Raw genomic sequence first — 14,877 nt, forward strand, 5'->3', positions numbered from 1 at the left:
ACAAAACGCACACGAGCAGGCGGGGGATTCAATTTGTTATTCACTCCAATCAATGAGGGGAAGTATGGAAATTCGATGCTCAATATTGAGGACACGTGTCAGTGGCGCCTTCTGAGAGTATATACATGAGTTCGTACAGATAGGGATGAACAAAAGTAACAACAGCGACGCAGAAAGAGGGAACTCGTCTTGGGTATTTCCCTCCTTTGAAGCTAACGTGTATTAGTGTATATACGCACGCGCCGAGTACGAGAAAAGGAGAGGATCAAAGAGCAAACGGGTGATTTTGATTTGCACCGAGGTATATTTATACCGTCCATCTCTGTCGGCTCTCTGTGTCCTATACCTTTCCCGGAGCTTCGACGCGTGTACGTTTTCCGTTACAACAGCTTGTCTTTTAAAATCGCCTCCCTCCGACCAATATATACGTACAAGTCAAATGCGCGAGAAAAACGGCGGAAAGTATATATATGACGAAAGCTCACTACTCGAGTGTATGCAGGAGGGAGAAGCTTCGGCGTTGGTTTTCATGCGACAAGCCATGCTGCGGGGACGTTTTTTATTTTATTATTTTTTTTTTTAGCACTATCCCAGCTGTAGTACCAGACAGAAGCGATACTCTTTGCGATTGTGGAAAAACAAAGAAAAAAAAAAAAAGTAGGAGAGAAAAATAAAAGTGTACTCACTTTTATCGCTGCCGTCGTTCTGCTGCTGCTGTTTGTTCCGATTGCTGGATTCCGATTTCACGCCGCCGTTCTGATTCTCGTAGTTTGCCCCGTTTTTCGTGTCATCTGCAAAAAGGAAAAGAAGTATATGTATTAAAACAAACAATTCGTCCTCTCAACTGCCACAGAGGCACCGTCTCATCAAAATACATTTCCGAGTATAATATCTCAGTCCGCGTCTGAGTGAAAGTATATAATATATATACATACATTAAAATTAAAAATAGCCGAGCGGACTTTCTTCGCCGCGTAACGTAGAGAGACGAGGCTGAATAATTCATTACGCGCGGAAATAATAAGCGGCGCGATTACCGCTCCGGCGAAAAATGTAATGAACCTCTCGTTTCTCGTTAGCGCGGTACAAGTATATAGGTATATATACCCGCCGGTTGTAATTGCATGGGCCGCGGTGGCACGTGAAAAAGACACTTTTCCTTTCTGCGCGGATCTTCCCCAAAACAAACAAATCGACCGAACTGTACATTGAATAATTTATGCTTAACCGATAATTTAAAAAAAAAAAGAAGGTACATACATCAATTGGGTGCAGCATCGACAACATTCGATTTACGTATGTATCACCAATCGCAAGCTCGCGCGTGAGCGTAAAGCCAAAGTAGAGTAAACACGGGATGATCAAAGAGTGCGCCGAGGGAGAGCCGCGGATGGCCACTGCCGTGGACGGCCAAAAGTCTGCAGGAGAGGGTATAGCGATGTCGGGGGGGGGGAAGGCAAATGACGTGTACACACACACGAGGGTTGGGCGGGGGAACTTTGTGACACATCACACTGTTGCTGCTGAGCTGCATCGATATGCCCCCCCCCCACTTTTGTGGATTTGCGTGTGAGCGTCGTTGCTTTGATTTATTTTATTTTCATTTCAATTGGATCGGGATGTATATATAATGGGAGCAGTTTGGTAAAAATGTGTGCGTATAAGAGAGAAGAATGGCAGAGGGAGTGGGCTTGCGATTGTGAAGGTTGTGCACACGTGATTCCGGGGAGCTGAGGCGTGAACGCCGCTTGGGTGGGTATTACATATATATACATACATACATATATATATATATATATATATATATATATATATATATATATATATATATATATATATGGCCGAGCGCGCGGTCGTGGATTGACACGCGGGAAACCGTGGTTCGATTCCCGGCCATGCAGTGCGACTTTTTCAGGCAAGTACCTCTGTGTATTTTCACATGTGTTTTTTCACTACGCAATGCTCCTGGAGGATAGTTTAGGCGACCTCCTCGCAGCAAAATTGCCTACTTTCCCCCTACACCCCCCTCCTGTAACGGGAGGCCTCCCATCCCTTTCCTTGTTCCTTTCCCAAGTGCTAAGTGCCCACAGTAGTGCCCTTATTAAAAAGGAGCCGGAGGTAGAGCACTATAATATAAAAAAAAAACATGTACTTATATATGTAAGCGCTCGTTGGCTTGTAAATTGCGCGCTCGGGCGTGTGTGTGCGAGAACGTTGATGACGACGATTATGTTTGATTTGAAACCGAGCCAGGGCTCGTCTTTCTTTATACGCGTGCATACATACACATCGGTACTGCGACTATATGTGCGATCGCAGATCGGTATATATATATATATATATATATATGCGTGTAAAAACAATGGTCATTTTGAAAACTCGTACTTAGAAAAAAAAGAATCAGTCTATAGTTTTGCCGTGAAGGATCCGTAAGTATAAAAAGTTAAACGAATATACCAGCGATCGCAGATCGGTATATACGCGCGTATAAAAATAATACATACAGTTACTTAGTTAAATATATTATACTTATGGAAGAATTAATCAGTCTATTTTATGGTTTTGAATGAATCTTGATACAGGTATAGAAGAAGAAAAAAAAACTTTACTCACAGTTTTAAGGATCCCACTTGTACACCTTTCTTCGCAGAGAGGGTGAGTAAACGACGAGTGGCGGGAAAAAAAAAAAAAAAAAAATCTAAAACTTTGACAGCCATGCAGTCGCGTCTCTTTCCCAAGGCAAGAGTCACCCCTGAAAGGGTGCACGCGGAGCAAAGTGCCCCCAATCCTCGATTACACTTGCACAAAGCGAAACCCCCTCGAAAGGTAGATACACGCGGAACGCGCCGCACTGTACCTCTCAAAGTACATAGGCACAGAGGGAGACTTGCCGCGACTATTCGAATCGGGCGTGCGCGTATGTACTGAAATCCGCATCGGAGAGTAGCTCAAAGAGGGTCCCCGGCGTAGGTACACATGTATAGGTATACAGCGCAGTGCCACTTCCGAGGGGACGAACTTCCTTCCGAGCTGCCAGACAATGACGAGAATGCTCGTTCGGTCGGAGTACACTGCATATTGGTGTGCGCGCGTGGGTGACCCCACCCAATTGGAAACACGCCCGGCCCAGGTGTGCACGGCCCTACCTACACATCATGTATATCTATGCACTATTATACTATTGGTGCAGCATACGTATAATGTTATACCTGTATGCTGTTGACACAAAGTCTGGGTGAATATGATACATGCATGTGTATACATGGATATCTATCAGGTGGAATGACGGGTGACGGCTGGCAAGGATGATTGGATAATTGAATCCTGGCAATTGAAGGAAGGCTAAATGCCGTTGTTGGTGTATTTTGTGCGTGATTGACGGCCGGGTTATAGCTAACACGAGGAGCGCAATGCGCCGAAACATCCACGACCTTCGTTGTCGCATCATCGCAGCCATGTCATTTCGATTAGTATATACTCTGTAGATTCTGTATAACGATAATCCGTTGGAAAGTTCGGGGTGGGGGTTAAAACGGTGCGCCTACGCCTCGCGATCGATTATGTACACCCATACCCACGGCTTTCCTGAAAACCCGTATTATGTTATGTGCACGCCGAGTTGCAAACTCGAAATTATCGACGAACGTGTCGATAGAGCCATTTTGCTTGCAGATGCGCCGCAACGACCCCGGATAAACGTCCAATATTTACCGAGAACTTTCGCAAAACTTCGGAGTAAGAAAGGGAGAGTCGTCGGGGGTGAGAGCAAATTCAACTTTCCGACAGTATAGTCCATTAAAAAATCGTCTTGGCTGACGTTACCGCTGCTGGTGTTGTTGGCACGCAGGTGTATACCTGAAAAAGGCAAGCATCGGCGAAGGGATGAAGGAAAAAAAAACAAAAAAAACAAAAAAAAAACAGGAGAGGAGGGGTAATAGAGCCGCAGGCTTCGTGTAATTTAGCAATTAGCCGGAGCGTCAGCAGTCGTTCGTCAACCCCTGCGAGTTGCCTCTTTTTTGTATAAACACACACACACACACTTGCGCACAGCTGAGCTAGAAACTATAGACAAGAAAGAAAGATACTCTCCCCTGAAGGCGTACACACGCGCGCACGGGGTGAGTGACTCTCTAACTAATTAGGTTGCGCCTCTCGAGAGGGTGTCGAGCTTTTCGCGCCAGAGCACGTGGCCTGTGTGTATTACACGCAAACAAACGGCGGTGTAGTGTGTGCCGTGTACCCCTTGCTGTGTTGGAGGAAAAAAAAGAAAAAACATGGTACACCGGGGTGGCTCTCTAAGGGCATATAAATATCCATACGAGGGAGGGGGAGGAGAGGCCTGTATAGGGTATCGATTTATCCGAGAACCGCGGCAAAAGAGCCACCCTGTACGGATCGCGTTATTATTGCCTCGCTGCCGCTGTCGCCTCTGCCGCTCGCCCCGATTTGCCTCTGCTCTCGTTAATTGGAGTTCCTGGCGCTGCACTGTGTTACCGTCTCTGATGCTCTTTTCCCTCGAGCTGCTTTTTCTCCCGCGGGGCTATTGTCGCTTTAAAATGAATCGCGCTCCTCGACACGACGCACGATTTATCGCGCCGCGGTTTATTGCTCCTCGTCGATTTGCTTGCTACTATACGTTCCATTGGTCGGTCATCTCCGTGAGACTATCCAAACACCATTACTTATTGACGTACCTTTTTTTTTACACATTCAACAGATCGGCAAAACAACAAACACGTAACGTGTTATTCAATCGTTTCGCTCGATGAGCAAAATATGTATTTACACACGTGTATTGTAAACACGAGTGTTTGAGCGCATGCAGTGGTAAAAATCGCCACAAGCGTGGCAAGCAAAGGGTCAGCGGTGACGCAATCGAATACCCAATCGGCGCGAAACCGATAGCCACGGCGACGCCTCCCTCGACCAAAAATAACGCCGAGCCGTTGCCTACATCCGCATGCGACATCGCAGCGTTCCCCGACTGCCCGACAATGCCAACGATGATATAAAAAGAAGCCCGAAAGAAAGGGACGTACGCGATGGGCCCGGCCCTACTGGCCCGTGACACCGCGCCCCTACACACATACAAACGAGAGATGTACGTTGCAGCGCGCCTCTTCGTGCTTGTACAGATTGGCAGCCGGCTACTGTGCGCTGCATAAGTACGTGTGGGTACGACGTTTCTAGGCCATCACAGAAGCTACGATACCACCGCACGGATAGGTGTGGCATAGCGATCGAATCTGTTTGTCGAAATTAAAAGTACTAAAAGGTGTTTTTTTTTCTTTTTTTTTGTTTTTTCGTTGTTCGGTGACGGTACAAAATGTTGGGCATGATTAGGGTTTAATAAAAAGTATCGATGCCCTCGTGAATTACTCGTAAAATATACGTGAAGAATAAAACAAACAGGGACACGGGATTTCGTTCGCCGAGTAGCACTTTATGTATGGATTCGTAAAAACGCGGCTGCGTTTATCATTTTCACCACCCATCGGAGCGAGCATGAGAGAGCCTCGTCGTAAATCAACTTTTTTTTTTTTTTTTTTTTTTTTTTTTTTTTTGTAATAAAACGCAAGAAAATTCCCACGCTGCAGTTACCGATTCCGTGTCACGCAAAAACCGGTACACCGCGATGTCCCCTGGAAAAAAAACCAAAAAAAAAGAAAACAGCAGAGAGCAAAAACAAGCAGCACTCGGGAAAAAAAGCCCCGACATGTATAGGAAGAAGCCGGCTGTTGTTACGCTGAAAATCGATGATATCATTCCGTCGGACTCGGCCCATTGAGTACAGCCGACGCGTTATTGTGTCGTCGGATCGATCCCACCCTCCAGATGACGTTTGCGGTCCAGAGGCTATACGGCTCCCCCCCCCTCCATCCTGATCCGTATACAGGTCTCCGTTGCAGGTACGCGCCCACCCACGGCTTATCTCTAACGACTCCACGCGACCTTCGTGCATATATTGTATATACGTGCACTCCTCCGGCTTATGGCCAACCGTACGACAGAGCGGCTTGTATAATACAGGATGGGGGGAGGGGGGGCATATTCGCGGTGGTTCGGAAAAACTGGACGTGCTGTATCGAGCTTTCGGCGGGTTGGGACGGAGCTGTGAATGCGAGAGGACGAGAGCACGCGGAGGGAAAAAAAAAGTAAGAGCCACCGAGCAGTGTATGGATAGTAGGGGGAGTTTTCATTGCGGCCCAGGTGCCGCGCCCGCAGAGTCCGACTCTGAATTTTTCATTGCGAGCTTTATTGCACGACTGTATCCTTTTTTTTTTTTTTTTTTTTTTTTTTTTTTTTTTCATACTTTCCTTCTCTTGTACCGCTCGTTTCGTACTTTATGCTCGAACGATGTTGCGCGTAAAAATGAAAGGGAGGCTATCGTGTGATCCTCCCCCTTTTATTAAAAAAAAAATCCATCCCGATGCTACTTGTTCACCAAAAAAAAGGGAGAGGGGAGGGGGGCAAGAAGGACAGATTTACGACCCTGTACTGTCGCACGTACAGAGAACCCCAGGAGAGCTTATCGGGATGGGCAAAGCGACGCGCAGTTCTGCGTATGGTAAAGAAAGAAAGAAAAAAAGGAGGGACTCTGCTTCCGGAGGCTGGTGGGGTACACATAGCACTGCCACCAGAGGAGACAACGCGAGCCGTCAAGCGTATCGAGCGTGTTCACGCGTTAACGCACTCTGTTCCGGCCGATCATGCGTGCATGAAGTAGGTACACGAGCTTCCACCGTTTTGTGCAATTGCGATAATCAGAGCACGTCCTTTCGATTATTCCTGTTTTTTTTTTTTTTTAAATTGTTGTTTGTGCACAACTATTACAAAAAAATCACTACAAATGCGTGGGCCAACATGAGCTGGTGGATGACTTTGTTAGTTGATGATTGATGCGTATGCTGCCATGAATTGAAAATCATTGGACGACCAAGTAATCGTGTAAATTTTCAATAATCCCTTTATTGTATGTTTCTCGTGTGTACAGTAATTTTAGATTTTCACGTACAATTCAAAGCACGGACAAACGAAAACGAAAAAAAAAAAAAAAAAAGACAACTCCCCAAGAAAAAAAAAAAAAAAAGGTCCATCGTCATCCTACAAACTCATCTTGCCAAAGTCGCTAAAGACGATCTCCCTGTCGCCGCGGCAGCGGTACCGGTGCTCTTTACCGATTTTCACGACCAGGGCCCTGTCCTCGATCGTCCGGTCGGCCAGAAAAGTCGTCCTCCGCTCGACGTAAAAGTCCTCCAGCCTCGTCCCCGGCTCGACGCTCAGCTTGATTTCCGTCCCGCCTTCCTGCACCCGGCCCTCCTCCGCCAATCCAGCCACCCTCGCCTCGTCCGCCAAATCGACCCGCAACTCCCTGCCGCCTCCGGGCTCCCTGAAGCGCACCCTCCTCCCCGCGTCCTCGTTCCTCCGGCACTTTGGCTCCTCGAGGCCGACGGTGTTCATGCGCCGAAAGTCGAGCGAGTCGAGCTCCCTTCCCAAGCTCGGCCGATCCCCCGCGAAACTCGGCGGTGGCTCGAGCACCGGCTCCCCGAGGGCGCGCTCCTCGTACATGCGGATCAAGCGCTGGGTGCGCGACTGCCGACGCCTCGGCTGGACCGCCGGCTCGACGACTCGTCGACAACTCCGGGGTGTCCTCCACGGGACGTACCACCTGGACTGGCCAAGTTTCGGGCTCGCACGCTTGGTCGGGCCCACGAGGGGACTCGTCGACGCCTCCCGGGGCTTGCCCGGCTCGTCGGAGAAGCACCGCGAGCACGACAAAAACTTCATCCTCCTGTACCCGTGACCCTCCTATGGCGAATGTTACTCGCGCACTTGCACAGCCCTGTATATTATACTGTCGGTCGTTTGCATCCAAGCAAACGGGACAGTACAACGGCAGCTAAGCTCGAGTGGTCTGTAGTTTGTCGGTCATCGCGTGGCACGTGGGTCGCGGAGCTACGCGTTGGAGTGCAGGAGCAAAGGTGTCGCGGCAACGACTGATCGGGGCTCTCCTTGGCGACGCGCGCTACCAAGGCTCCCCGCGCTTTCATCGGTGTACTTGCGCGTATGGGAAGAAAAGAGCGGGGTGCCCCCTCCTCCCGGTGACTCTCACTCTCGTGCGCCCAGGAGGAGGAGGAGGAAGAAAAGCGAGCGATGGGCTCGTTAAGTGGTTAGGGTGCGACTTCCTCCTCGGCGAACCAAGTCAACCGAGCACTCGAGGGAAGACGGTTCCACGTGCGTTGTTCTCTTCCGAATGCCTATGCACATACACGATCGCGGGACTGCAGGTGTGACGCCGAGAGTAACGAGGGGAACAAAGCAACGGTCGTCAACATACACCACCCTCTCCGCTACTCCTACGCGTATACTTTATATATATATATATTTTTTTGGTCCCCTTCCAAGACGCTTGTTCGGCCTCGAGTTTATAATTTTTGTGTGCTATCCTTCCTTCGCTCGGTCTTAATTTGCCGATTACCCGAGCACTGGAACTATGTGGCAATTGACGACGCTGACGAAGCGCCGCTCCTTTTTCGGGGGAAACAAGCGCGGGCTCTTGATGACTCGTATGTAACGCAAGTATCGAGATGTGACCGATGGAAGGACGCTTGTTTACGGGTGTGGGCATCACCCAACTATACGACGACAATTGACCTGAAGATCGCGAACGAGTGAGCACCACACTTTTTGTTTTTTTACTCGGGCGACGAGGGAAGGGCCACTTTGGTTCGATTGAAAAGTTCCACGGAGAGACGGGCAATCGAGGGGACTTTTTGCCGGAAGCCGATGTATATACTCCGAGAGACCGTTCGATGCGAGGATTGGTGCACGGGAAGATATATTATCATGAATTCCGTGCCTTCTTTAACAGCCAGCGCGACCATTCGAATACCACGAGGCGATCCTCCACGTGCCCATTAGACCTCTCCCGTTTCTTACTACCACCTATATGATGAATTATGCAGTGTACGGATCCATCACTTACGGTACAGCGCGCCCGATTGCACTTACATCCGCGGCAGCGTGACGGTACGCGCCGAGGCAGCGCGTAATAACCGATGGACGACGCAAAAACAATAACAATTGCTCCTCCTCCGTTACACATACCATACAACTGCGCTCAATTATGCATGCAGGGTCAAACTAGTGTACTGTGTCGGAGTTTGCCTGCTAACCATTGGGAAGATTGGACGGGTCCTGGTGTTACTGTTCGTTGTTATTGTGTACCGTTGTTGGTGCTCTCTTTGAAAGATTGAAGCGCTCGAGAGGGAGAATAAGAGCAGTCGAGGGTGCGCGCGATTTTTCGTCTTTACTCCGTGCTGTTGTGTATAATTCACACGCACCGAGGAACGAGAGCAATTTTCCCGGGGTGGGTGTTGAATTTTTCAGCCCAGCGTCGTTTGGGATATTCAAGAGCGCGAACGTGCTAATTTGGTCTTTTTTTTTTTCTTCCGGGACGGTCGCGACGAAAGCCGATTTGTATAATTTTTGCTCCGCGGGGCGAGAACTTGGATCGATCGGCTTTTCGCGCAGTCATCGGGGGACACTTTGGCATTTGATATTTTAATTGCTCGTCATTAGAGAAGTTTGAGCATATACCCACTCGCTCCAGCTCTCGTCTTTCCGTCCAATTAAAAAGTAATTACAGAGAACAAAGAGTCATTTTCTAAGAAAAAAAATTTTTTTTTTCTTTTCGCTCCAACTTTGAGCTGCTGTTCTCTGCGTTACTCTGTCCATAGAAATTAGACGCTTACGTAAATAACAAGGCGTTGCTCGGGACAATAGTTGCTGGATCACGTAACTTGGTGATACTATACTATCCATGCGCATTGACAAAAACAAAGCAAAAACTAAATTAAATATATTTAGGTCGAGTAGGTTAGCCTTCAAGGATAAACGTATATTGTGAACAAGCCATTGCACTCACCCTTTCCGTTTTTCCGCGTTTCCGTGACGTGCGTATTCGTTGTTGTCGTTTTTGTTGTGATTTCTGTTCAAAAACAAATGATAGTGTTATGAAAATGGTAATGTCTTTTTTTTTTTTTTTTTTTTTTTTTTTTTCAAAAGAAAATTTTTCCTTACTCTTGATTGTTTCGATGGATGTGTTCTCCTGGAGGCTGCTCTTGTAGATTCTTCTCTTTGGCGAAGCGTTTTCTCTGAAAAACCAAAGGAAACAAAAACATCATCCTCCAATTAACGAACTCGTAATTAAAAAAAACTGCGCTCGGTTTCATGAATCATTCCCATGGAAGACCTGGTTACTATATACTAAAACCATTCATCAAATGAAAGACAAAAAAAAAACCCCTGCTCTATTCATCGGGTCTAATTAAGCTTCTCGCACAAAAGTGCACGAATAACACACACACCTTCCGCTCCCGATACGGCCGATCAAAAAATGCGAATCGAGAGCACGCGCGGGTCGAATTTTCCGCTTTGTTAACTCACCACTCGTGTCCCAACCCATATGGAAAAAAAATAAAAAAGATAAAAAAGAAAACCCAAGCCACGGGAAGCGTAGCTCCAAACAAAAAAGTACGGCGTTTAGCCACGAGCTTTCAAGAGATGAAACCGACACGGGATTGATCGGACCTAGTGAGCAGAGACACACCCTCTCCCACACTGTACGCTATCACCCGTGAAACGGAGGATTGGACTGCAATCCCCCCCCCCCTCCAAAGTATCGTTTGCTTTGCTAATTGCTCTCCGGCTCGTGGTTGTTTTTTTTTTCCAAGTCTTTTCGCGTATATCGATCTGCTTTTTTTTCACCGTGGCCCGGGGGAAATTTTAAATTGGAAGGCGTGACACACAGACGTTGCGTAAGAGCATCAAGCGAAGGATGGGTAATCGCTTTATGCATTTAAGATTTGCGCTCAATTAAAATTTCATTCGGGGGATTACGGCAAAGCCGCGACGGTGAAGCTCGCGCGCTCTCTCTCCGTGCCCGGGCGGGCTTGAATTTTAATATGCTTTGCCGCGTCGACTCTTTCGTTTGGAAGGGAAGCGATTATGGCGGTTCGCGAGCTCTCAATTTATCTATTTACTTTTTTTTTTTTTTTTTTTTTTTTTTTTTTTTTTTTTTCGTTTGACGCAAGCGCACTTTTTCATCATCATAATATCATACATTTTTCTCCGGTGTTGGTTATCGAGACTTACTGGTTGAGGCCCAACTTGAGCTGGTCGCCGGCGTTGCGGAGAAGCCCGTGGGCCTCGATGTTGGTCAGCTCGCGCGTGCTCTTGCCGTTGATGCTGCTAATGAGGTCGCCCTCGCGCACCCCCTGCTGGGCAGCCTTGCTTCCCGGGTTCACCTGAAAACAAAGATTCGACCTGTTTATCATCCATCCGTTCTCGAATAACGGAGCTTTACACGTCCCCCTACAAAAACCGGCTGCTGATGCTGCATTTCATTTTTTTCTTTCATTTCAAGCACACGGTATTCACGGACAGTTTTTATTTTTTTATTTTTTAGGCAGTCAATTTAGAAATCGGATCGTTGACTTTTTGTAAGGCTGGTCGAAAATACAGATTATCGCCAATTTTCCATTGGATCGAAATGTACGTCGCCTGACGGTAAAGTGCTTCAATACAAGTAATATATATTGTACAGCACCCGTTTGGAGGGAGTTGGCGGTACTGCTTATTCACGAGGTGTAATTTTATGTTAACGTTTCGTTGATTTGCATGAAGCACGTGTAAACACCCTCCCTATTCCCTTTCGAAACAACAATGAAAAGGCGTGCCAAGCACTCGCGGCAAACTCAAAATACGCGCGATCAATGGTATTCTTCCTTCTGTCAATTTCACAATATCCAGCTCACACGTACCCCCACGAGGCGCGAACCACCTCCCCCCAACCCTCACCTGCTCTAACGTAAGTACACACGCGTCTGTTCGCGTCAAATCCTTCGCATCCACGAGGGGGTGGTAACGCGCTTACGCACACTGCACTGCACACACCTGCCTCCCCCCGAGCGTTAAATCGTCGACAGCGCAGCTCTCGGAGCAAACGACTGATTAGCAAGTAGCGGCGCATCAGCTATTAAATCACACGTCAGTATATGTATATGCATCTGTACATGATGTATAGAAGCGCGCGTGTTTGATGCCAGTGTGTATATAATATAAGTAAACGCTGAGACCGGTGCCGCGCCCCGTAATACCCTAACCGCGTGCACTCGCGAGTATCTGGTTGCCGGTACACCAGGCGCACTTCTCCGAGCGAGGAAACGAGCCAATATAAAGCTCTCGGATGAAATTCCCGGTGTTCCCGGGACACTGGTGGTTGGGTGCACGAATAGGGGAGGTATCGTAAGGGGCGGGGGATATACAACACGCTCCTGGTGTTTAAGCTCGACTTTTGGGAGTGCGTAATTTCGACGTGCTTTTTTCACTGAGCGACCCAATTCTTTGAATCAAAGAAAATTTCTTTACCCTCATTCCGTTAAATGTTTTCTTTTAATTGAAACAAATTTAGGCGATCCAAAAAAACATTTCGTACAACTAAATGAGAAATTCGTAGAAAATTTTAATTTAATAAAATATTATTTTCAATTAACTTATATTTTTTTACACTCATAAGAAAATATTTAACGGAATGAAGGTAAAGAAATTTTCTTTGATTCAAAGAATTGGGTCGCTCAGTGATATATCTTCTCGGGCGTGTAAGCCGTGAATTCGAGAGTGTTACGTTACGAGCTTGGCGGGGTACGTAGGGTTACAGGGTACGGGGTGGTTATGGTTGCAGTAAAACTGTGGTGCGTGTTTTCCAGTTGTTAAAATTTATTTTTCCCGTGTACGTTTGCCGGATTCAATGTCACTCTGCTTAAAAATCCTTGAATGGATTGAATCGCGTGTTTGTACAACTACCTGACTATATGTATTTCCGGGAGTACCTACAAGTGCGTATATTTTTGTTAAAACGATGATGAAAGTGTTTCAAAACGGTACTAATAATAGGCAAATGATTGGCTTGTAGGGGTGGAAAGGGGACAACTCCTGACATTTTTCGACCCCCCCTTTTACGCCAAACAACCACTCACGTCAAAAAGACAAAAACAGTCTCGCTGCTCGTAGAGGCAAATTTCACCCATCTTTGGGGGTCTGCTTATAGCACGAAACCAAATTTATTCCTTCCTTGGCACACGTCGACGAGATCTACTTCTTATTTCCAAGTGAAAGTCTCGTGGTATCGCAGAGCTATCTCTTGACAAGCCTCCAAAATCCCATTGGACCTAACTGCAAATGCCCCCGTTGTTGGTGAACAAAAGTCGAACCAGTCCCTATCCACCGGGACCGAATTTCCCTTTCGACCGTCATCAGGTACCATTCTACGTTATACCCCACGTCGTGCGACCCTGCACAACAGCATCAGCAGCTACAGGGGAAAAAGGGGGGGCGTGGTAGAGCAGCCCAAGCGGGTGTGCAATCAAAAATTCCAGCTCCTTTGTAGATTTTCGCACAAATATAATGGAGTAAATGGCACTGTGTAATGTAAAAAGGTGTAGCGCGGTGGGGCAGGTCGGATCGTTTGCTCACCGTGTACGTCGGACAGGTGTTGGTGGCTGCGTTGCAGTGGCGCCGACGCTGAGCCGGCGAGCAGAACTTGAGCATGCCGATCACGCGTGCCTGAACACAAACTTCCACTCACACACACACACACACTGACTTGTCCACACGGAAGCACCAGCGCAGCTTACACTGCAGTACAGGTATATATATATAATATACGCGCGCAGCTTCCCTCCTCCTCCTCCTTCGTGCCCCTCTGCGTGGAATTTCCTCGCTCTTCTCCCAAGCCTTGACGGGCCCCGCGCACGCAGTGCGTATACACGTCGACCCCCTGGGGCGGCTCGCGTATACCCTTAAAGTTCTTACGATTACCGAGTTTTTGGTATTTATGGAATCTTGGGGGAGCTAAAGTTTTTGGACTCCACACGGACACGTATAGGGTATGGGGCTGCAGGTTACATACACCGTCCTTACACCAACACGTGGTGTGGGTAATTAAGAAGCTCGGCCGCGATGCCAAAGTTAACGCCGCTCGCTCGCTGCATATTTGAATTCTTTCGCTCAAACTTGAACCGGTTAATCATTTATACGATATTGTATTTTCGGGTAATAATTTTAATACAAGCTGTACACTCGAGGCGCCTTTGTTTGTTCTTGTCCATTTTTAAGTTGTATTTATATATACTTTTGCGCATATACATGGGTTTTCGGTTGATCATCGTTTATCGCCACACATATAGGGCTCTTCGTGATCGCGAGCGCGGCTCATTAATTTTCCCGATAAATTGCCCGAATATCGGGATATTGATTATATTTTCAAACGCAAGTCAACGCCCGCACGTTCACGGCGGTATTGCGTGTATACATAATTATTAAAGAGTCACTCCCTCACTGAACGACATCGATCATTGATTGTTATCCATTCCGGTATGTGTACGTATAGATAATAATCGATGGAGGGTAGAATTACCAATCGAACCACTTTGAGCACTGCACACTGTCGAAAAAAAGAAAAAAATTCACCTTACTCCCGTGCACACCGAACCAAGTGGCCCATCTATAATACACGCACAGGGGGAGAAAGACGCAGGTATATAGATGCGATGTGTAAGGCTAGGCGCCCAGGGCGCGCGACAAGAGACTGACTGACTGGCGCACGCGAGGAGGGTTGCCGGAGTGCAGGCCTCGGAGCCCCCAATATAGAGTTGCGCGCCTCGGGGTCGAGCCTCTCTCGCGAACTGTGCCGCCATACCGTGACTATATGTATTGTATATATGTATACAATGGTGTTACACAGGTGTACGTGCCCGTGTGTGCGGGCGTGTATTAGTAGGCAAGAGAGAGAGTGTACTTTCTTCCGAAGCGAAG

General features: G+C 47.5%; 1 protein-coding gene across 1 annotated transcript in view; it reads right to left on the minus strand.

Annotated features, from left to right (window-relative positions):
* CAP (Cbl-associated protein) overlaps positions 1 to 7,788 on the minus strand; it is a 54,249-nt gene extending 46,461 nt beyond the window's left edge. Inside the window, exons 1-2 of the mRNA XM_089588792.1 lie at positions 7,113 to 7,788; positions 687 to 791 (exon numbers count right to left, since the gene is read on the minus strand). Coding sequence (XP_089444918.1) covers positions 687 to 791; positions 7,113 to 7,788 — 781 coding nt within the window. The remainder of the gene's footprint in view (positions 1 to 686; positions 792 to 7,112) is intronic.
* Between the last annotated feature and the right edge of the window lie 7,089 nt (positions 7,789 to 14,877).

The sequence above is a fragment of the Copidosoma floridanum genome, unplaced genomic scaffold (assembly GCF_036245765.1).
Source record: "Copidosoma floridanum isolate Cflo_tuat_1 unplaced genomic scaffold, Cflo_Japanese_pri ptg000001l, whole genome shotgun sequence".
NCBI lineage: Eukaryota > Metazoa > Arthropoda > Insecta > Hymenoptera > Encyrtidae > Copidosoma > Copidosoma floridanum.